A 21,856-nucleotide genomic window follows, 5' to 3' on the forward strand; every position below is an offset into this window, starting at 1 on the left:
TGCAATCAAACAAACCAACAAACCACAAGCCCCTTTCAAATCTTCAAATTTGTGGTGAAATAGGAAGAAAGTAACTTTGGTCCACAGCTGCACGAATTACATAAGCACGAGTTGACGGAATGCAAGTTATCCCTATGCTTCACAGTCTGCATATGGCTGCATTCTAGTGGATCTATGTGCCCGTCATTGTTGTCAGATTCTAAAGTCTCCTTCTGTGTGCTTCTAGATCAACCCCCTTTCACCATGCTTCCAGATATTAGGAACCCCGACATCTCTGAGTGCAGTCAGACATCAGAGTTTACAAACACTTCTCCACTGTGCTTACCATTTGTAGGATCCCTTGCCCAGCAGTCCAAGATCCCAAGGCTCCCTTCCCCATGGACATGTACCACCCAGAATTTCCTTCACTAGTGATACTTGCCAAGTTCCATCACCCTCCTCCGTACTGGAGGCAGTGCTGAGAATCCCTCAGAGATCTCTGCACTCCTCCAATTCTGGCCTCTTGCGTATCCCCAATTTATCATCATCCCACCATTGGCAACGTGCCTTCAGCTGCTGAAGACCAAGTTCTGGAATTCTCTCCCTAAACTCCTCTCACTCTTTACCCCTCCTTTAAAACGTGCCTTAGAACCTATCAATTTAATCAAGAGTTTGGTCAGCTGCGCTAATATCTCTTTATCTACTTCACTGCCAAATTTTGTCATCAACTCTTCACCCAGCCACCACCCGCTCACCACCCCCCACCCCCATACCAGTGCTGCCAAACCTTCAAAATCTTTCCTTATTAGTCTCAAACCCCAATCTCTTCCTGCCAGTGCTATTAAACCCCAGGTTCCTCCTCTACATTACTGCCATGCCTCAGAACCACTGCCCCGTGCTACCAAAGCCCAACAGCTCCTGCTCAATACCCCTCCCTAATTCTGCTAAACCTTATATACCTACCTATCATGTTATATGTTGCCTACCAATTCTGTATACCTTGGATGATAAAAAGTAAGGACCAGTGTAAATGAACATATACAATAATCAAGACCACTTAATTAAGGTTTGCACGGCAAATGAATGGCATTGTGGAATTTATTCCTTAAAATCCCAGTAAAAATCCCAGAATACCATACATTAAAAACTGAATTTGGCTTATTCAATCACTATAAATCTATAGTATAATAAAAATTTTAATACAATACATAGTCTAACACTGCTTTGTTGTAAAAGTGCATGGCCACTACCAACACTTTTAAAAAATTCTTTCATAGGATCTGGGTGTTGCTGGCAAGGCCAGCATTTGTCGCTCATCCCTATTTGCCCTTGACAACTGAGTGGCTTTCTAGGCCATTTCAGAGAATAGTTAAGAGTCAACCACATTGCTGTGGGTCTGGAGTCACGTGTAGGCCAGACCAGGTAAGGACCTAAAAGGAAATTAGTGAACCAGATGATTTTTTTTTTTACAACAATCGATGATAGTTTCATGGCACCATTAATGAGGCTAGCTTTCAATTCCACATTCATTTATTAACTGAATTTATTAATTAATTGAATTTAATTTCCATCAGCTGCCGTGGTGGGATTTGAACCCATGTCCCCAGGGCATTAATCTAGGCCTCTGAATTACTGGTTCAGTGACCTAACCACTACATCATCGTCACCCCATACGCCACCATCCTCCAATACGAACAGTGCCACAGGTGATCTGATGGGTAACAATGCCAATTACTTAACATACAGTGTTTCTGACATTCAAGCAAAACTGACAAATGCAATATAACATTCTCTGATCAAACAATTAAACTCAAGCAACCTGAACATACATTTACTTCAGAACATTTAGTCTGTTGCCTTAAGAGGGACACAGCTCTTAGCATAATAAAATGTCTTTATAAAAAGAACACATCACTCAACTCATTGTGAGCAACACTACAGGGTGTTGTTTAATATATGCTCTTTTGCATGTATGCATGTTCAGACACACAGCGACATGAAGATGAATACTTTTAAGAGGATGCAAGGGTCTTGTGCAGGGTGTCTTTATTTCAGAGTTACAGTCGGAATGAAGTGTAAAATAGAAAATGGTTAACTGGTCAATCCAGGGAGGATGGGCTTGCTGATAAATGTTAACTAGTTGCTAAGCCTCAAATAAGTTTTCAAGAGTCATGCAAACAGTAACATGCATTTGTTCAAGTCACAGCGACCATTAAAAAGCAGAAGGATGGTTCGCTTCCATCATATAGTTTGATTGCAAGTTTTCAAAAAGTTTGAAAAAGTTCTTAGAATTTACAATTACATTTTGTAATTATTATACAATCTTAGGTTACCGTGATATCTGTTTTCCACAATTCATCTCTCTTCTCTATTCAGGTCTTTTTTTAAAAAAGAAAACTATTTCAAATGAATTTGGTATGTCTAGGAGGATGGTGGACATAGATTCAATAGCAGCCTTCAAAAGGGAATTGAATGATACTTGAAGGATAAAAAAATTGCAGGGTTCTGGGGAAAGAGCAGGGGAGTGGGACTAACTGCTCCACAAAAGAGCTGGTGCAGGCTTGATTGGTCAAATGGTCTCCTTCTTGCTGTACTATTCTATGAATTAGAGAAGTAATAAAAATTTCAAACAGCACATTGCCAAGGTTCCAGTGGAACAACTTTAATTATTTCATATATATATTATGGGGCTACATTTTATTCTGGTGATGGGGGTCTTGGTGGCGGACCGGAAGGTGGGTGTGTGGGGGGGGGGGAACCCTGCCCCGAAGCCATTTGATGGGCAGATAATTGACTGCCCCACCCCCCTCCCTGTTTTCGGGGACACTGCCAATTGGAAGGCTGGCAGCTCTTCAGTACTGGCAGCGCCACAGGGAGCAGTGGCGACTGCAGCGATGGAGGCCCTGCAGTACCGAAGGAGGAGAAGAACCCGGGACAGGTGAGCGGGGGTCAGGGTCATTGGGCCAGTGAGGCAGGCTCCGGCGATGAGGTGAGAGGGGGTGCCTGTCAATGAGGATAGCGAGGGGTCTTCCCGGGGGGAGTCGCAACTGCTGCTGGGGTGCCCTCCAGGGGCTCTGGATTGCCCCCAAAAGAAGGAACTCCCCCGACTCCACTAGTAGGCCGACAGGCTTTACCTGGCTATGCCTCCCTGTGGTAATGGGCCCCTCTGCCTTGTCTTGGGCAACGTTGCCCCCTGCCATTTTGTTTTCCCCCCTGCCTCCAAGGGCAGAATAAAATTCTGCCCATGAGCTCAACAATTTCAGATCATAACGACTGCTCCTGTTTTTTCAGACAGCAGATGCTGTTAATGGTTCTGCTGTTGCCATTTTCAGCTCCTCTAGAGCCATCTTTTGTTTATTTATCCCATTACCATCCCCTTTTGCCTTGCATAATTTTTCGCAAATTTTGTAATTTAATCTCTCCTGCCTTCCACCCTATCAGACTTTCCCTTTGTTCTTTCTGTTCTCCCCCACAAGTCCATCCCACCCCCACTCTCCCTGCCTCTGTACCTGTTCAAAAACTGTTTCATCCCCAACTTTTGCTAGTTCTGATGAAAGGCAAGTGACCTGAAACGTTAACTCTTTCTCCCAGACCTGCTGAGTATTTCCAGCATTTTCTGTGTATTTCAGATTTCTAGCATCCACAGTATTTTGCTTTGGTCTTAATTATTTCATTTTGTATGTTGATATAAAGCTGGATTTTGAGAAGCTAAACTGGAACACATTTGGGGTTTTTGAATACACACTATGATATGTGGGAGCCCTGGTCAATAGTTAACAGAATCTGATTTTGATTCAATATATCCTGCTGTGCAGCACAGTAAACAGATGCGAGTATATAGGCCAAAGAGCATTTATAGTCACTAACGGCGGCTGTTACCATTATTTTTTTTTAAAAAACAGTAATTAAAACACGTGGTTAAGTCTACACTTAAAGCTTCAAAGTCTTTCCAGGAAGCTGAACAGATCTCAATATATGAAGTCACATGAAAACATAGTGCAGGCTGTGCTTTTCAATTCAGTAAAAGAGCTTGACTTTCTGATTTGTATAAATATGTAATGTAACCATAATGTGATAGAAGTTTTAAAATTGGTAGCTATTGAACCAATGCTTTCACACTAGAAGTAATGCAGTTCTACAGGAATTTTTGACAGTTTTAGTCACGGACATTAACACATTATTAAATGGCCAGATTTCACTGACTGATCTTCAATTTGCTCCTGTGCTGATTTTTATTTCATTTGCCTTCATGGTTTTAAACACAAATTCATCTCGTAGATTACATTTATGGCTGCTTTGGGCTCTGCAGCTTCTGCTGCTGTAAAACATTTTTAAAAATTCATTTCATGGGATATGGGTGTTGCTGGCTAGGCCAGCATTTGTTGCCCATCCCTAATTGCCCTCAAGAAGGTGGTGGTGAGCTGCCTTCTTGAACCACTGCAAGCCATCTGGTGCGGGTACACCCACAGTGCTGTTAGGGAGGGAATTTCAGGATTTTGATCCAGTGTCAGTGAAGGAACGATGATATATTTTCAAGTCAGGATGATGTGTGGCTTGAAGGGGATCATGCAGATTGTGGTGTTTCCACACATCTGCTGCCCTTGTCCTTCTAAGTCATAGAGGTCGCGTGTTTGGAAGATTCTGTCAAAGAAGCCTTGGTGAGTTGCTGAAGTGCACCTTGTAGATGGTATACACTGCTGCCACTGTGTGTCAGTGATGGAGGGAGGGCTGCTTTGCCCTGGAGGTGTTGGGCTTCCTGAGTTGTTGGAGCCGCATTCATCCAGGCAAGTGGAGAGTATTCTATCACACTCCTGACTTGTGCCTTATAGATGGTGGACAGGCTTTGGGGAGACAAGAGGTGAGTTACCCGCTACAGAATTCCCAGCCTCTGACCTGCTCTTGTAGCCATTGTATTTACATGGCTGTTGCAGTTCAGTTTCTGGTCAATGGTAACCCCCAGGATGTTGACGGTGGAGGATTCAGCAATTGTAATGCCATTGACTGTCAAGGGGAGGTGGTTAGATTCTCTCTTGTTGGAGATAGTCATTGCCTGGTATTCATGCGGCACGAATGTTACTTGCCACTTATCAGCCCAAGTCTGAATGTTGTCCAGGTCTTGCTGCATTTGGACATGGACTGCTTGAGTGTCTGCGGAGTTGCGAATAGTAATTAATATCATACAATCATCAGCGAACTTCCCCACTTCTGATCTCGTGATGGAGGGAATGCTGTGCATTTTTACAGAATTTCACGTAACTGTAACAACTTGCACTTGTATAGCGCCTTCAACATAGCAAAACATCCCAAGGCACTTCATAGGAATGTGATCAAACAAAATTTGACACCGCGTCCCATAGGGTAAATGACCAGAAGCTTGATCAGAGGTAGGCTTTAATGAACATCTGAAAGGAGGAGAGAGGGGTAAAGGGGCAGACAGGGTTAGTGAGGGAATTTCAGAGCTTAGGGCCTAGCCAATTGAAGGATGAAATTATTTTTAAAAAAAAGAGTTGCCAGACCGGGAGCCATGGTAGGTCATTTTCAAATGCATTGATATATTGGCCCAAGCTGGTCACTAGAGGGAAAAGCTTTCCTAAACAGCCGATTGCATAGGCCTAAAGATGACTCAGGTTATATTTCAACAACACGTCATTCACAGTACGCATCACTATCTCCGGGAATGCAACTAAACACAGTCCAACAATTGGATATCATTTTATCTTCAGATGCAACTCTGTATAAAGAAGTATTTCATCTATTGCAGAAGGCCTGCTCAGCTCTCTGAAAAACATATATGGGATCAATAAAGCTTCAAAATCAAGTAGAAGCTTAAAGTGGATATGACAATGGTTTAAGATAATAAAAAATGGGAGCAGGAGAAGACCCCCTCACCCCCCGCTCCCAAATCGAGCCTGCTCTACCATTCAATTTGATCATGACTGATCCTTGGCTTCAACTCCACTCTCTCGCCTGCTCCCCATATCCCTTGATTCCCTGAACAAGCCAAAATCCATCCCTCCTAGCCTTAAATATATTCAATGATGGAGCATCCACAACCCTCTGGGATAGAGAATTTCAAAGATTCAGCCCTTTGAGTGAAGAAATTTCTCTTCATCTCAATCCTAAATGATCATCCCGTTATCCTGAAACTGTGCCCCCTTGTTCTAGATTCCCCAGCTAAGGGAAACAACGTCTCAGCATCTGACAGTGTCAAACCCCTTCATAATCTTGAATGTTTCAATGAGATCACCTCTCATTCCTCTACATCACAGAGAATATAGACCTAATTTTCTAAGCCTATCATAGGACAAAGCTCTCATCCCAGGGACCAAGCTAGTGAGCCTTCACTGTACTGGCTCCAATGGAAGTATATTCTTCCTTAAATATGGAGACCAAACCTGCACACAGTAATCCAAATGTGGTCTCACCAAAGCCCTGTAAAATTGTGCCAAGACTTCTTTATTCTTGCACTCCAATTCCCTTGCAACAAAGGCCAGCATGCCATTTGCTTTCCTAATTGCTTGCTGTACCTACATGCTAACTTTTTGTGTTCCTTGTACAAGTATACCCAGGTCCCTCTGGATATCAATATTCACAAGTTTCACGACTTTTAAAAAATATTCTGCTTTTCTATTCTTGCAACCATGTGAATAACCTCACACTTCCCCACATTACACTCCATCTGCCACCTTGTTGCCCATTCACTTAACCTGTCTATATCTCTTTGCAGCTTCCTTGTGTCCTCGTCACAGTTTGCATTTCCACCTAGCTTTGTATCATTGGCAAACTTAGATACATTACCCTCAGTCTCTTCATCTAAGTCATTAAGATAGATTGTAAATAGCTGAGGCCCCAGCACTGATCCTCGTGGACTCCACTAGTCACAGCCTGCCAACTTGAAAATGCCCCATTTATCGCTACTCTCCACTTCCTGTCTGTTAACCAATCCTCTATCCATACCAATATATCACCTGCAACTCCATTAGCCCCCATCTTGTGTATAAACCTTTCGTTTGGTACCTTATGGAATGTCTTTTGAAAATCCAAGTATACTACATCTACTTTGTCTACCCTACTAGTTACATCCCCAAAATACCCTAATAAATTTGTCAAACAGGATTTCCCTTTGGTAAAACCATGTTGACTTGTTCTGATCATACCATGCCTTTCTAAGTGCATTGCTAAGACTTGCTTAATAATAGATTCCAGCACTTACCCATTGACCGATGTCAGTCTAACTGGCTTGTAATCTCTTCCCTACAGGTGAGAGACTTAGAATGTCTACAAGTTGCCATGTCAAAGATCTTGAAAATTTTCTTTTCCACAGCCTTCACACCATCATGAAATCTATTGACAATAAAATGCCAGAAACTAAGGGCTGGATTTTCCCTGGGCCTCTGAACCCTGCTTTCAGGCTCAAATGTAGATTAGAAGCCCGTACCATGTGGGAAGCAGCCATTCACTATGATTTTCCTGGAGCAGCCAATTAATGGCCATAGGACAGGCTCGCCGGGAAATTAAAGATGGCAGGAGGGGTCTTGAAGCTGGAGGGCCAATCAGAGGCCTTCCAGCTTGAAACATCAGCAGGATGCAATGGAAGATAAGTGAGGGAGAGGGCACTTCAAAATGGAGGTACCCTCCCTTCAACATTTTTAAAAGTTTAAATAAAAAATGTTTTTTTGCAGCCAGGTTACCACGGTGGAGGGGGATTCTCTCCACTTGAGCCTGTGGCTGCTGCTGCGCACAGGCATTCAAGGTCCTCTTGGCCGATCTGAAGTGATGGTCCCCACTGGTCTGCCGCCTGGAGGCCCCCACCCCCTGAGGGAACCTGGAGACTGACTGGAAAATCCCAGTTGGCCTCTTTTAATTGACCTTAATGAGCCTGATCAGCTAACCACTGTGTGCGGAAGGGTAGCACAGCCAGCCCCACCACCCCCATCCCGCCTCTGTGAAAATAGCCCGGGGACAAGATGGAGCTGGGAATCAGCATGCAGGCCAGCAGCAGTATTTTTAGCTCCTGCCCACCCCCTCCATTCCCTGCCCCAGTGGGGCCTAAAAATCAGGCCCCAAGTACCTGCTCAAGCTGACTTGTCAATGTGGTAATCAAGGCTCATGCGAAAAGATCTGGACACATTTTCAGATGTCGAAAGGCAGCTGAAAGTAAGTAAGTGCTCCCATGGAGGATTGTTCCAACTGTTATAAGGACACATTGTGGGGGAGAAGAAACTCTTAAGCAAGCAGCATAGAAACCTGGGGACAGTTTGCTACACGGCGTCTAGTAGCACAATATCATTTGGCTAGGCACATCCCTGCTGTGATGCTAAGCTCATGAAGCAAAGGAGGAGCAAAATATAACCTAAGGAAAGGAGAGGAAAGAAAAGAGGAAAGGGAAAATGGTCATCCAGACTATCACAAACTCTGAATTCACTTGCACTAGGTGTAGTCATTATGGCTGTTTATATATTGGATTAGTGAATCAAGAATTTTTGGGAAAAGCACCACCATCTCAACAACTATGTAATGACCTGACCAATTTATCGTCCTATTTCTGACAACCAACTATACTTACTGTTAAGACATTTTTATAATGGCTTCCTTATTGCCAATTATGGTAACTGTCATACTAAACACACCATTGGCATTATTTCAATTTGTACTATTTTGGCCTCCCTGATTTTGCAGATATGAGCTCATCATACTGCAGTATTTTTCAAATTTGTCTGTATTTGTTTTTAAATGTACGTAGATTTACCCGATGATCGACTGTACATGCAAATTTTCAATGAAATGTGCTGTGACTAGTAATCATTAATGCTCAAGAGAATATTATCACAAATCTAGGATAAGGATTGCATAACCGCTACTGACAAAAACAAAATATCTCAGAAAATTGAAGCAGTATGCAATTGCGATAATGGATTCCCTCGAGTGATACAAAGAATACATTCTAATCTCAGTGTTAAAATTACTGGTGAGAATTACTCATAGTTTAAGCCACTTTAAACCTTCAAGATTGTTACACTGTAATTGCTCACAGATATCCATTATTCTTAGTGTAAGAAACGTATTCATCTGCCAAACGACAACAACAAATAAAACCTCTTCATTCAATCCATCACAAAGATGTCCCATCTCCCATAACATAACCTCTGCCCATCTGTTGCTGAAACTCTCAATCAGGCCTATGACAGTTCCAGACTCTACTATTCCAATGATCTCCTGGGGGGTTGGTGGTGGGGGCTCTCCCATTATCCTAAACTCTGGTACCCATATTCAATTCAGGACACCAAATCCCTCTCATCCAGTATCCCTATTCTTGCTGATCTACATTCCTAGTCCCCACTTGCATCCAACATAAAATTCTCTCCCCCATATTTGAATCCTTCCTGGGCTCCCTCTCTCTATTTCTGTTAACCTAATTCAGTCCTGCAACCCCCAACTCCCAAGCTCTGCTCTCCTATGTATTACCAATTATTTCATGACACCGCTGATAATTGTGCCTTTAGCTACTTAGACCCCACACTCTGGGATTCCACCCCTAAATCCCTCTGCCTCTGCACCTCACTTTCCTTTAAAACTCTCCTTAAAATCGACCTCTTCAACCAAAACTTTGGCCATTCCTCCTAACGCCTCTTTGGCTCAGCATCTATTTTTGATTACACTTCGAAGAAGTGCCTTGGGACATTTTTCTACATTATAGGCACTATAGAAATCAAAGTGTCTAAACCTCTCCACATCTCTCTCCTCCAAGATGCTCCTTAAAATATTCCCCTTTGAACCAAGCTTTTGGACACTTGTCCTAATCTCTCATGTGGCTCTGCATCAAATTTTGCCTGATAACGCTCCACTGAAGTGCCTTGGGATGTTTTATTATGCTAAAGGTGAAAGTAGTTGTTGATGCAACGATAGTGTTTTCTTCAAGACCGATTCCAATTCTGCACCAATTACCAAAAGTTGGTGAAGTCGTCCCAGATTTCTATCCATGTTACACCAAAACCAACTGTCAGGAAATGAGCAATAAACATCTTGGGACTACTCTCCCTCCCAGTGAAGAATTACCCAAGTGTCTGTTCAACACACCAAAGGTGAGAATATTTGTTGTGGAGTGCGGGGGATGGGGGTGGGTGTGAATTGGAGCTGCGAACCCATGCATTAATGTGCTCTGGCAAAGTGCGGCCATGCTCCAACGTGCTGCTCCATCACAGCAGCAGAAAAAAAGCCATGACCAAAACCTATCCTGCACAACCACCAACACCACCCACCACCACTGCAGTGGCTGGGCAAAGACAAATGTTGGCATTAGCCTGGGAGAAAAACTCCCACCCACCCTCTCAACTGAGGGAAGACAAGCGACGTCAAGAAACTGCAAATATAAAGGAAATATAAAGCGACTTGCAAAGAAATCTCATTAAAAGTGTAGATAATTACCTGAACATAATAAATCCCCTTTTTTTGGGCATACATCATAAGGAAGCAATAATCCAAATTCTGTTTTGTTCGCCATCTGAAAAATAGCACAGAAACCGGTTTATAAATGGATAAAAATTTAACTACCCAAATTAAATCGAGTTTTAGTGCAATAATTTAATTGTTCATGGAAAATCATATTGGAAGGGCTTCCTTCGAGAAATTAGAATTCTTGTGAAGTATTCAAGTAGCCCCAACATCCTCAACAATTCTAGAATGACTGTTATCTGGCAAGGAGGCAGTTTATTTTATCTGTTTTTATTGGCATCAGGAGCCATCTTGTTTGTTTCTACCCGAACAAATCATCGTCAAAGAAGCTTCCAATCCATTTGCAAACAGACAAAATATTCTGAAATCAATACAAGGCAAAAAGATGTGCTTAATGGCAACTCTCATCGTTGGTACGGTCAGAGTTTGTCATTCTCTTGATTTTCTTTTAGTGCAAGTAATACATATCAAGTCTCTTCTATCGCAGAACCTTGAGATGATCACATGTAGGTCGGAGAATTGGGGCTCTGGTGTTACACCCCATATTCACCTGTGCTGGCAACAAAGCTTCTCAAATTAACCCCAATCTTAAATAATTCCACAAAAGAGCCCTAAAAATAAATCTTTCCAAGTATATTAAGTAATTGACAAGTCACCAAGTGGAAACATGAGTGCAAGTACTTCACATCCAGAAGTACTCAGCTGCAGAATTTCTTTCCTTTTTCAAGTAGTTTGAAGGATCAGTTGAACAGAACAAGGTTTCTTCAATTTCATAATAAATGTATAATATAGGTTTGCCATGTCCAACAAAGGGTCAGCCTTCAATATAACCAGTTCAGTTGGAATAAACCTTTGCTGTGGACCTGGCTGATGTTAAGCTTATGCAGCTCAATAAGATCAACTTGGTACCAATATCCATTGGAAAGGTTAGCACTAATTTGAATGAATTTTAATTCCTTAAAAACTGTGCAGCAGCCATTATTTCTGTTCTTCAAAGATCTACTCCATGATATCATTTCCAGGATACCATAACAAACTGATCAAAAATGAGTGTTCGATATTTTCCTCTCCCCCGTAAAGGGCAGTAGTGGAAGTTGGCTTAACAAAATCTAGACCATGCACCTCAGATAACTGATTACCATCAAACTTTGTTTGCTAACTGGTGGTGACAGGCAAATTCATTCTAATCGAGTTATCTTATTGAACTCCTTGCGCAACTACTAGTATACTCATTGTGTCGATGATTTCAAAGTCAGCTTATAGGTCGGATAACATCATATATCACAGCAATATCCTGTTGGGCACCCAGCCTCCAGGAAATTGGAATAAATTGTACCCAGTGATTTCTACATCTGGTGTGAAACCTCCAACTGTCAAGGGGAAATAGTTAGATTCTCTCTTGTTGGAGATGGTCATTGCCTGGCACTCGTGTGCTGCAAATGTAATTTGCCACTTATCAGAACAAGCCTGAATGTTGTCCAGGTCTTGTTGCATATGAACATGGACTGCTTCGGTATCTGAGGTGTCGTGAATGGTGCTGAATATTGTGCAATCAGCAGCAAACATCTCCACTTCTGACCTTATGATGGATGGAAGGTCCTTGATGAAGCAGCTGTAGATGGTTGGGCCTAGGATACAACGCTGAGGAACTCCGGTAATGATATCTTGAAACTGAGATGATTGACCTCCAACAATCACAACCATCTTTCTCTGTGCTACGTACGACTCCAACCAGTGGAGAGTTTTCCCCCGATTCCCATTGACTCCAGTCTTGCTAGGGCTCCTTGATGCCACACTCAGTCAAATGCTGCCTTGTTGTCAAGGGCAATCACTCTCATCTCACCTCTTGAGTTCAGCTCTTTTGTCCATGTTTGGACCAAGGCTGTAATGAGGTCAGGAGCCAAGTGGCCCTGACTGAACCCAAACAGAGTGTTAGTGAACAGGTTAATTGTCCAGTTCAATTGTTGGCGGTATGGGAAGGCCGTTCACAGCCTTCCTGCCCTGGACTAAATTTTGGCCAAGGCAGGATGGTGGCGAGAACCCCCACCCCCAAGCTGCCATCTCACCCGCTTTTATGCTGTCCCCAGCTCTGAATCTGCCATGGGGGGGGCATAACAGCATAAAATTCACCCCCCCCACTCCCCATTCTCAGTCTATGGTTATACAGCCACTTTAGCACTGCAGCAAAGCTGTTGTCTGACTGCAGCTTCATTGAAGAGACTAAGTTCATAAAATGAATTTAGAATGCAAATTGGCCTAAATCTAATATGATCTAATTAGATCAAAATACTGAATTACATATATTTAATTTGTGTAAATATATTAATAAAGGAAATAAAAAAATCGTGAGATAATTTTCAACACTCAACCTATTTGAATACGTTTTTTTATTTTTGCTAAGATTATGGGCCTTATTCTTAAAGAACAGAATTCATCATCCAACATTTACTTGCATAACTGGAGACATGCATGATGGACATTAAAATGAATTAAGTTAACACCTCTGCTGGTTCAATCTTACATATAACCCTAAGAATGTCCTTAGGAGAGGATTGGACTGCATTATCAATTAGATTTCATGATAGAAAAGGCTGGAGCCTTCTTCCGCTGTGCTTTCTACACACAGCCAGGTAGAGGTAATTGTCGTTCACCCGAGTTCACCTTTTCCCTGTGAAAAGTCCGGCCAATTTAATGATGCTGCTACCTACATTTGACCTGATAGAAAGCCTTGTGCTACAAGTTAATCAAACAATTTGCCCTGGATACAGTCCCAAGCTGTTATCACCTTGAGCTGAACATAACTCCAAAGAGCTGGTGGTTTAGGTATTCAAACATGCTAGGAGAGCTTGATTCTGCAGTTTTCACTACCAGGATGATGTTTTAATTCCAAGTTCCAGTTCAACATTAAATTCAGGCAATGAGACTTTCTGATCTCAAACTGTACCACACCTGTAAATTCTTATGTTTTTGGTATTGATTCTAAATAAAATAAAGTTCAATAGTAAAATAAAGCAACCTTTATGTTTCAACTGATCAAAGTCATGCAACCGCCCAGGCATTTAAAAACTGTTACAATGCCCATACTTTGAAATAAAACACCACATAGTTACTCATTTAAAGCATGAAATCAAGAATGTTTTCTAAAACACTTTTCCCTTATATGTTTTGCAAATACAACGACTGAGAAAGCAGCTGATTTGCAATTTTCATAAGGATAGGAAAGTAAATGGAGTAAAAAATTTAACACTTTGATTTTTGTGTACATTCCTCCACAGAATACCCAGATGGTCTGGTTTCTATTACTGATGTTGAAATGAATTGGGGAAGCTAAAAGCATGTTCTTCCTCTTCGGTGTTAACTTAATTCATTTTAATGTCCAGTTTGATGACATTGGCTGGAATCTTGTGCCCTTTAAAAAATAATCATGTGTTGGGGCCATTTCCAGGCCGCGACCCTACACTGGCTGCCAGGGCGCCCGACTGGGAGATCTTCCTGGAGATGGTCAATTAAGAGGCTGTAACCTGCTGATGGCTGCGGCTCCAGTAGGGCGGTGGGGGAGGGGATGGGTTGGTGGTTGGGAGTGTAGAAGGCCACGTAGGCCCCCTAAGCCTGCTGACATACTGTCTTCAGATACCTACCAGACTTGGCCCTAAGTGGGGGGAGGGGGGGGGCCTATTCGCTGCTGGGAAGATCCCGGCAGCATCCCCAATCAGCCCACAAATGGGCAGTTAAATATGCATATTGGTTATCTCCTGCTGCCGGATGGGTACCTCTGCCGGTGATAACCCATCTCTGGGAAGATAACGTGGAGGCAGGACTGCGTTAGCCCACTGGCCCGATGCCAGGCCATCTGAATTTCCTCCTTCCTGCCTTTAAACACGTCCCCATGTGACCAGGAAGATTCTGCCCTTTGTATCTGGAACTGTTCCCCTAAGTCTTCCTCATCTCAAAAGAGAGAAACTTGTGGAGCCTGTGTCAGCTCTTTGATCGAGCTATCTAATTAGTCACACTCACCTGCTCATGCCTCATAGCCCTGTAAATCTTTTCCTTTCAAGTGTTTATTCAATTCCCTTTTGAAAGTTGCTATTACATCTGCTTCCAATATCTTTTCAAAAAGTGCATTCCAGATCATGATCATAATTCACCCTGGGAGTGGTGACCACTGCTGGGACTGCACCCGGCCAAGAGGAAGCATCGATGTACATTTCCCTCGGAACTAGGTGAGTGGGTTTGGGGGAGGTTGCCTGTCAGGCAGGTCCTGGCGAGAGGCAGTGGGGCAGGTGTGTACTAAAAGCAGCTTTGTAAAGTATAGCTGCACCTCTCAATCTTGATTTCATTTGACCAAATGTCTCCAGGTTTTTATTAATCTATACTGTTTGGCTGGTGAAGTTTCTTTTATTTGCACACCTATTTTTCATCTTTGTTGCAGAGCAAAGTATGCTGCAAAATATTTCAACAGAAATTATGCATGTCTGTTTTTAAAAGAACAGTTACAAAGCTGTTAGAATTTCAAGGCTGCTTTTTTTAAAAAATGAAACCATGGCCATTCAAAGCAGTATGTCCAGGAATGCTCCCCTTGCAAACATATACTTGGTTTAGCTAAGTAACAGAAAACGCTGGCAGTTATCTGACCAAAGGACATCAATCTGAACATTAACTTTCATTTTCCACAAATGCTGCCTGGCCTGAACATTTCTAGCATTTTGTGTTTTTATTCCTGATTCCCAGTATTTGCAATATTTTACTTTTGTATTTGATTTGGCTTTTTAGAATGCAGACATTTACTGTGAATGCAGTACTGATTCAATTAATGAGTACTATTATTTCCATACATATCTAAACACAGTAACTAAAGCCTCATGTGCAACATGACAGTAACATCTCTAATGTAGCGAACATAAGTATCATTTTTGGACCATGTCAATTAGGTTAAAATATTTTCAGATGAACTTCTACATTCACATGCAAAAACAATCTTTATTGGTCATCACAAATAAAGACTCAACTGCTTCCAACAAAGGAGTATCATTTTGCGTCAAGACCTTAGATGACAAATGATCACTGGATCAAGGCTCTGTCATTGCAGCTACTCGGAACACGTTAATTCATTGATGGATGGGAATGTGCTTATAATGTCCTTGCATTTCAAAGCGGGGCTTACCTGACACGCTCTTTTGAATCTCCAAAGGTTTCCTTCAGGTTGGTCAAGTCTGGGTAGTAAGCCGTAGGAGGTGATATGACTTCTACTAACCCTGAATTGATTTCTGTGGAAAATCTGTCAACAAGTCAAAACAATGTTTGTCCAGAAATAAAGCTCTCGTGCAATGTCTTTTTTTGTTCATTGCTTAGGTTATAAATAAATAAATCAAATTTAAGCTGGTGATGAAACGACTCTGACCCAGTATACCCAACACATTGTAGCAACAGAAATATAAAGAAAAACCTTATTTATCCCAACCAAATCTCCTTCTTGATCTCAATGCTCCCAACCACCAATATATCGATTGCCCAGGTGATTTAAGAGCTGGCTGGTGAAATCAACTTTAGATCAATGTTTGCAAATGTTAAAAGCCAACAATAGGTGAAACTTGTACAATAGGTTTTACTGTTAATAAGGAAACTGACACTTTCTATCAAAAAAAATAGCTACCTCTATTTTAATAAAAATGTTGAACATGAGATTATGATGTCACTTTAAACAAACAGAAATCTACCACACTGATTGTACCCATGACGACTTCTCCTCCCTCCCAAAGTACTAAGTAGCTGGCCAGAAAAAGTGAGCAATTCAATTTATGCATTGCATATTAAAAGTAATTTTTCAAAGTAGAATTTATGTTTGATGTGTACACTACACATCCAATTGAATTGATACACCTTTGAGTGTATCCATATTTAATAACAGCTGTAAGACACAGTGCTCTCATAACAGTTTAAGCAAACAGAGAATAGATATTCAGAAATGTCAATATGAACTGTGATGACGTTATCTTCCATTTATGCATAAGCTAAATAATTTAGCAGATCTCAATATCAAATTCAGGCATAATTGATCATAAACTGAACATACGTCACCAAGATACTGCATTGGGAATCTAGTTCAACTTACTCTTTCTCCAGGCTATCCAGGACACTATGAACATGATCGAGATCAGTCTGTTGGGGGAAAAAAAAAGGCAAAATCTATTGTGCTGGAAACTTACAAGGTTGCAAGATCTAGTTGTTGCTTCTTTACCTCTGTTGAATTTACCCTTCTAATTTTCAATTGCCTCGTGGGTTCAATATTCAAGTTCGCTGTATCAATGGAAGGCAACTTGTTCGCAGCAATTTAGATCAACTGCCATAAGGTATGCAAAACTCCCTTTAAAAAGTGACTCCCTTAAAGGAACCACTTCCACAGCTGGGCAAGAATGAGAACACCTGGCATGGTAAGGGACCAAGAGGAACCAGTCCGTTGTATCATAAGAGAACGAACATCAGTGCACCAACCAGCTGCACCACTCCACCATCCATGTCATTTCTGTTCCCTCCTGTACACTGTTCATTTCCAAAATAAATTGAGATATAATTAAACAAAAAATTGGCTAACTGCAAGTTGCAGAAGTGTGGTTTGCTTCCTGATGCATGGCTGGAACTATTTTTCAGATTGTTTCATTCATCTAAAAGGAAAAGGACATTTAAAAAAGATATTACTGTGCACCAATTCTCAAATGGCATTTGGAGTGTCTGGAAGCAACTGCACTTCAAAGACACTTGCTTTATTTGTTATAGTAAACAATCAGAAACAAAGCAGTTTTAGTTTCAAAGGGCAAGTTCTGTATTTTGTAGAAGCTTCAAACACACAGTAATTATCAGCATCAAGCCACAAAAACACATTCTTAGGACCATTTCTCTTCCCATAATATTGAAAACTAATGTCACGAATCTGTCATTCCCTGCCTGGCATACAGATCTCCCTCTGTGGCAGATGCAGCAGCATCCAGTAACCGGTTTAATAATAACTCCGCATCATCTATAAAACACATCTCAGTTGTATGAAAGCTGCAGCCTTTGCTGGTTTCAAACAGCATTAATAGACTGCTCAAGGCTTTGCACTTATGGTTCAGGAAGACTATCGAACTCCGTAAAAGAATTATATTTTTCATGTCGCAAATTAAATCTTGCTGCAAAAGCTTTTCATTTCATTCATGCTAACCACCTCCTCTCCCTTTACAATTAGCATCCTGAACATTCTTGCCAGCTAACTACCTCTACTGGTATCCTTGTATTTTGTCTTCCTTTTTCAAATGGCTTATTTTGATCTGCCCGAGTCTTGCTGTTCAGCTTTTCTTCTGTCTGGCATTGTCACGGATTGCTATGCCTTCCAGCTATTTTCCCTGCTCCCCAGTTACTTCTTGCCACTCACTCAGTTTCTCCTTGAAATTCCATCAATATTCCTATTATATTTATCATGCGGAGCCTTTCCAACAATTCTCCTACTGTACAAAACTCAAACTTCAGCTGGGTGGTTAGGTGTCACAGTGAGAGGATCTGCATTATCATTGTGATCGTAGAAGAGCTGAGGGGGAAAGTGGAGCACAGTGCTGTGCAACAGAGCAGTTTGATCAGGAAAACAAGAATATGGGGACAGGGAGAGAACAGCAACATGAAAGCTGGAGCAAGAGTGGTGTCCTGTCATCTCGCAGTCAGGGTTAACAAAGTCCTGGATGGAAATGTCAGTGAGGCTGAAGCACACTGAAAACATAGCACATTTCTCAATTAAGGCAGTTGCAACTGCTGCAGTTAGTCCACTTTGAAAAATTGAGTGGATTCAAATACTTCTAACTTCTCTATATTAGGCTGCGAAAGAACAAAAATAGAACAGCCACCAAGTATAGATTTAGCAAGAAAGTTGGGTTGTGTGGAGTTAGTGCTAAATGAGGTTTAGTTACATTTAAAACCTTTAGGATAACACAGAATTCAAGCACGGAAGGGCACCTTTTAGTCATAGAGAGATACAGCACTGAAACAGGCCCTTCAGCCCACCCATTTATACTAATCCTACATTAATCCCATATTCCCTACCACCTACCTACACTAGGGGCAATTTACAATGGCCTATTTACCCATCAACCTGCAAGACTTTGGTGGTGGGGGGAAACCGGAGCACCCGGTGGAAACCCACGCGGTCACAGGGAGAACTTGCAAACTCCACACAGGCAGTACCCAGAACTGAACCCGGGTCGCTGGAGCTGTGAGGCTGCGGTGCTAACCACTGCGCCACTGTGCACTGCATTGACCTGGTATTATGATCTCTAGCCTATGTTGCAGATTCTTACACCTGCATTGCAAGAAGAAAGCATGAATCTCATATCTTGAAAGCCAGTTGGCAATAGTTACATGGCCAAAGCTGAGAAAAATAAATAAGTGGAAAGCAAGAGAAGCTGCAAGAGGGCTTGCACACAGGGGAAGGGAGCAGGACAGAACGAGGAACATCAACTACTGTCTCACCAGAGCTGATATTTTAAACCAAGCCAATTAAACTGAGGTGACGGCTATGAAATCCTCCAGCACAAAAGGAGATTCCAGAAGTGGGAGCGATATTGGAGGAAGGGTAGCAGGTAATTCCATTCTTAGCGATGTAGACAGGATGATATGAAAATCTGAGCATGAGAATGGGAACCAGTAATGTTGTCACCCTGGTGCAAGATGATCTGAAGGGATACAGATAGAGAAGGAAAAACAAAACCTGTTGTCTTAATTATGCACATTGGCATTATAACGACGTTGGCAAGGGCTTCACAATAATGTCAGGGAGCTCAGAAGAAAGGGGAAGGGCAGGACTGAATGCTAACATTCCTTGAAATACCTTCAGTACCGTGTACAGCAGCAAGACAGGAGAAGACACATGCAGGCTAAAAAGTGTGATGTGGGGAGCAATGATTTAGGTTGCTAGGGAACTGAGGTACTTTCTTAGAAGCTTGCACCAACTGACCAGGAGAGGGACCAAGAGGAGGCAAATTAATCAGCTGAATAGTACAATAGAAGGAGGCAATACAGAACCCAAAACAGATTCACAAGCAAGATAAGTAACAACCAGCACAAGAATAAATCAAAACCAAGTGGAGCAAAGATAATGGAACGGAAGGAAGTGCACACAAATGCTACAAGACATAACGGCAAAAATATCAAATTTAGGTTAGTGCATAAAGAATGTGTATAAATCCTTCGTGAAATCCTGACTAGAGAGAATGTGACTCTGGAACAGAAGAGAACCCATTTCGAAAAGATAGGCATAGAGGCAGAAAAGGAACATTTTACATCAAAGAAAACAAAAGGTACAGGAAAGGCAGGGTAGAGGGGAGTGAATCAGAATTAAATGAGGTAAAGGAAGAGGAGAAACTGCTGGTGAGAATGCACTACATAGCACCCGATGAAACAGCTGATAGTAACGAGATATTTCACAGGGAAGTAAGGACTGCTTCCAGTAAAGACAATGCAACTCAGTGTAAGTGAATGGGTTTTGAGTGAGTTAAAATCAGGCCCAATGTTTTCAATCCCAACACTGAGCCCTGCAGACTCCCCTTCTAGTGCCTTATTATTTGAGGAGTTTTAACTACCCAAACATTAAATGGAGTTTGAGTAGTGTTATCATAAAGAGAGTCAGGATTTTCTATTTCCCTCCATAAGTTGCCTATGACAGAAAGATCAATATAAGGAAAAACTCGGTGCAAAAGAACTAATAGAAGAGCTAAGCAGCCGATGAATTGAGACTGTGTACCCGCTAGGAAATAGGAAAAAGAGTGTGTTTGGGTCACTAGCTTCAGGACAGGTGCCCAGATTAGTGACAATGTGGACACAGCTGAAAGGTTAAGTCACTTCATATTCAATAATTAGGAGAAAGGAACAGAAGCACAGTGGAGATCCCAAGGCTATCAGATTGAAGGGTTTCATAAAATTGATATCACTGTGTTGGTAGCTAGGTACTTGTACAAGATGAAAGTAAATAAAGTACTTGGGCTGAATAAGATACCTCGAAGATGCAATGAAAGCATGTGTCAACAGGACCATTTACAACAATATTTAGGGATTCATTAGAAAATAGCATGACAGCACAGGACAGGAAATGGCAAATGTAATGGAGATTTAGGGGAATTGGTGTAACTATAGACTAGGTCATCTCATCAGTAGCAGGGAAAGTTTTGGAATCAATTATTAAGAACAGCGTGGTGAAGCTCTTAGTGACACAAAAGGTCAATCTTTCTCTCCAATGTGCCTGGAGAATGTTTAGTTCCTAGAGGCAATATAGAAAGAAGTCAATCTTGCAAACTAAATGGTTAAGAGTCAGCATGCTTTACAAAAAGTGAGTCATACCAGAGCAATTTAATTGAATTTTCTGATACAGTAACAAAATGATGTAGATTTGGTTACTGCAGTTTTTCTAAGATATTTCATAGAAAATGAGTATTGGCAGTAATCTGCTGAGGTGGATTGAGTTACGATTAGATGATGTGAGTTAGATGGTCTGTGTGAATAGGAAATATTTAGAATGAAGTGGTGCGATGAATGGAGTCACATAGGGCTAAATTTTGGGACTGAAGCTCAACATTTTCATGCAATCTGAAGAGGTTGCTGATAGTTTCATCTCAATTTGCAAATGACACCAAAATAGCAGGAGTGGTTAATACAATGGAGGGATAGGGACAAGCTACTGGAGGATTCAGACTGTTTGGGGAATGAGGCAGACAATTGATAGACGCAGTTAAATGTAAAGTCATGTACTTATTACAATCAGTTCTTAAATCCACACGAGAGAGAGGATGTAGTTAAGTTGGAAATATACAAAGAAGAACTACTAAGATGATAAGGGAACTAGCAAATAAAATGTGAAAGGATAGGCTCAAAGAACCAGGACTCAAAGAACAAAGAACAAAGAAAATTACAGCACAGGAACAGGCCCTTCGGCCCTCCAAGCCTGCGCCGATCCAGATCCTCTATCTAAACATGTCGCCTATTTTCTAAGGGTCTGTATCTCTTTTCTTACTGCCCATTCATGTATCTGTCTAGATACATCTTAAAAGACGCCATCGTGCCCGCATCTACCACCTCCGCTGGCAACGCGTTCCAGGCACCCACCACCCTCTGCGTAAAGAACTTTCCACACATATCCCCCCTAAACTTTTCCCCTTTCACTTTGAACTCGTGTCCTCTAGTAATTGAATCCCCCACTCTAGGAAAAAGCCTCTTGCTATCCACCCTGTCTATACCTCTCATGATTTTGTACACCTCAATCAGGTCCCCCCTCAACCTCCGTCTTTCTAATGAAAATAATCCTAATCTACTCAACCTCTCTTCATAGCTAGCGCCCTCCATACCAGGCAACATCCTGGTGAACCTCCTCTGCACCCTCTCCAAAGCACCCACATCCTTTTGGTAATGTGGCGAC

At 41.8% G+C, this 21,856-nt stretch overlaps 1 protein-coding gene across 1 annotated transcript in view; it reads right to left on the bottom strand.

Annotated features, from left to right (window-relative positions):
* mgat4a (alpha-1,3-mannosyl-glycoprotein 4-beta-N-acetylglucosaminyltransferase A) overlaps positions 1–21,856 on the bottom strand; it is a 263,412-nt gene that overhangs the window by 79,233 nt on the left and 162,323 nt on the right. Inside the window, exons 5-7 of the mRNA XM_068033329.1 lie at positions 16,541–16,587; positions 15,593–15,706; positions 10,405–10,480 (exon numbers count right to left, since the gene is read on the bottom strand). Coding sequence (XP_067889430.1) covers positions 10,405–10,480; positions 15,593–15,706; positions 16,541–16,587 — 237 coding nt within the window. The remainder of the gene's footprint in view (positions 1–10,404; positions 10,481–15,592; positions 15,707–16,540; positions 16,588–21,856) is intronic.

Source organism: Heterodontus francisci, chromosome 6 (genome assembly GCF_036365525.1).
Source record: "Heterodontus francisci isolate sHetFra1 chromosome 6, sHetFra1.hap1, whole genome shotgun sequence".
NCBI lineage: Eukaryota > Metazoa > Chordata > Chondrichthyes > Heterodontiformes > Heterodontidae > Heterodontus > Heterodontus francisci.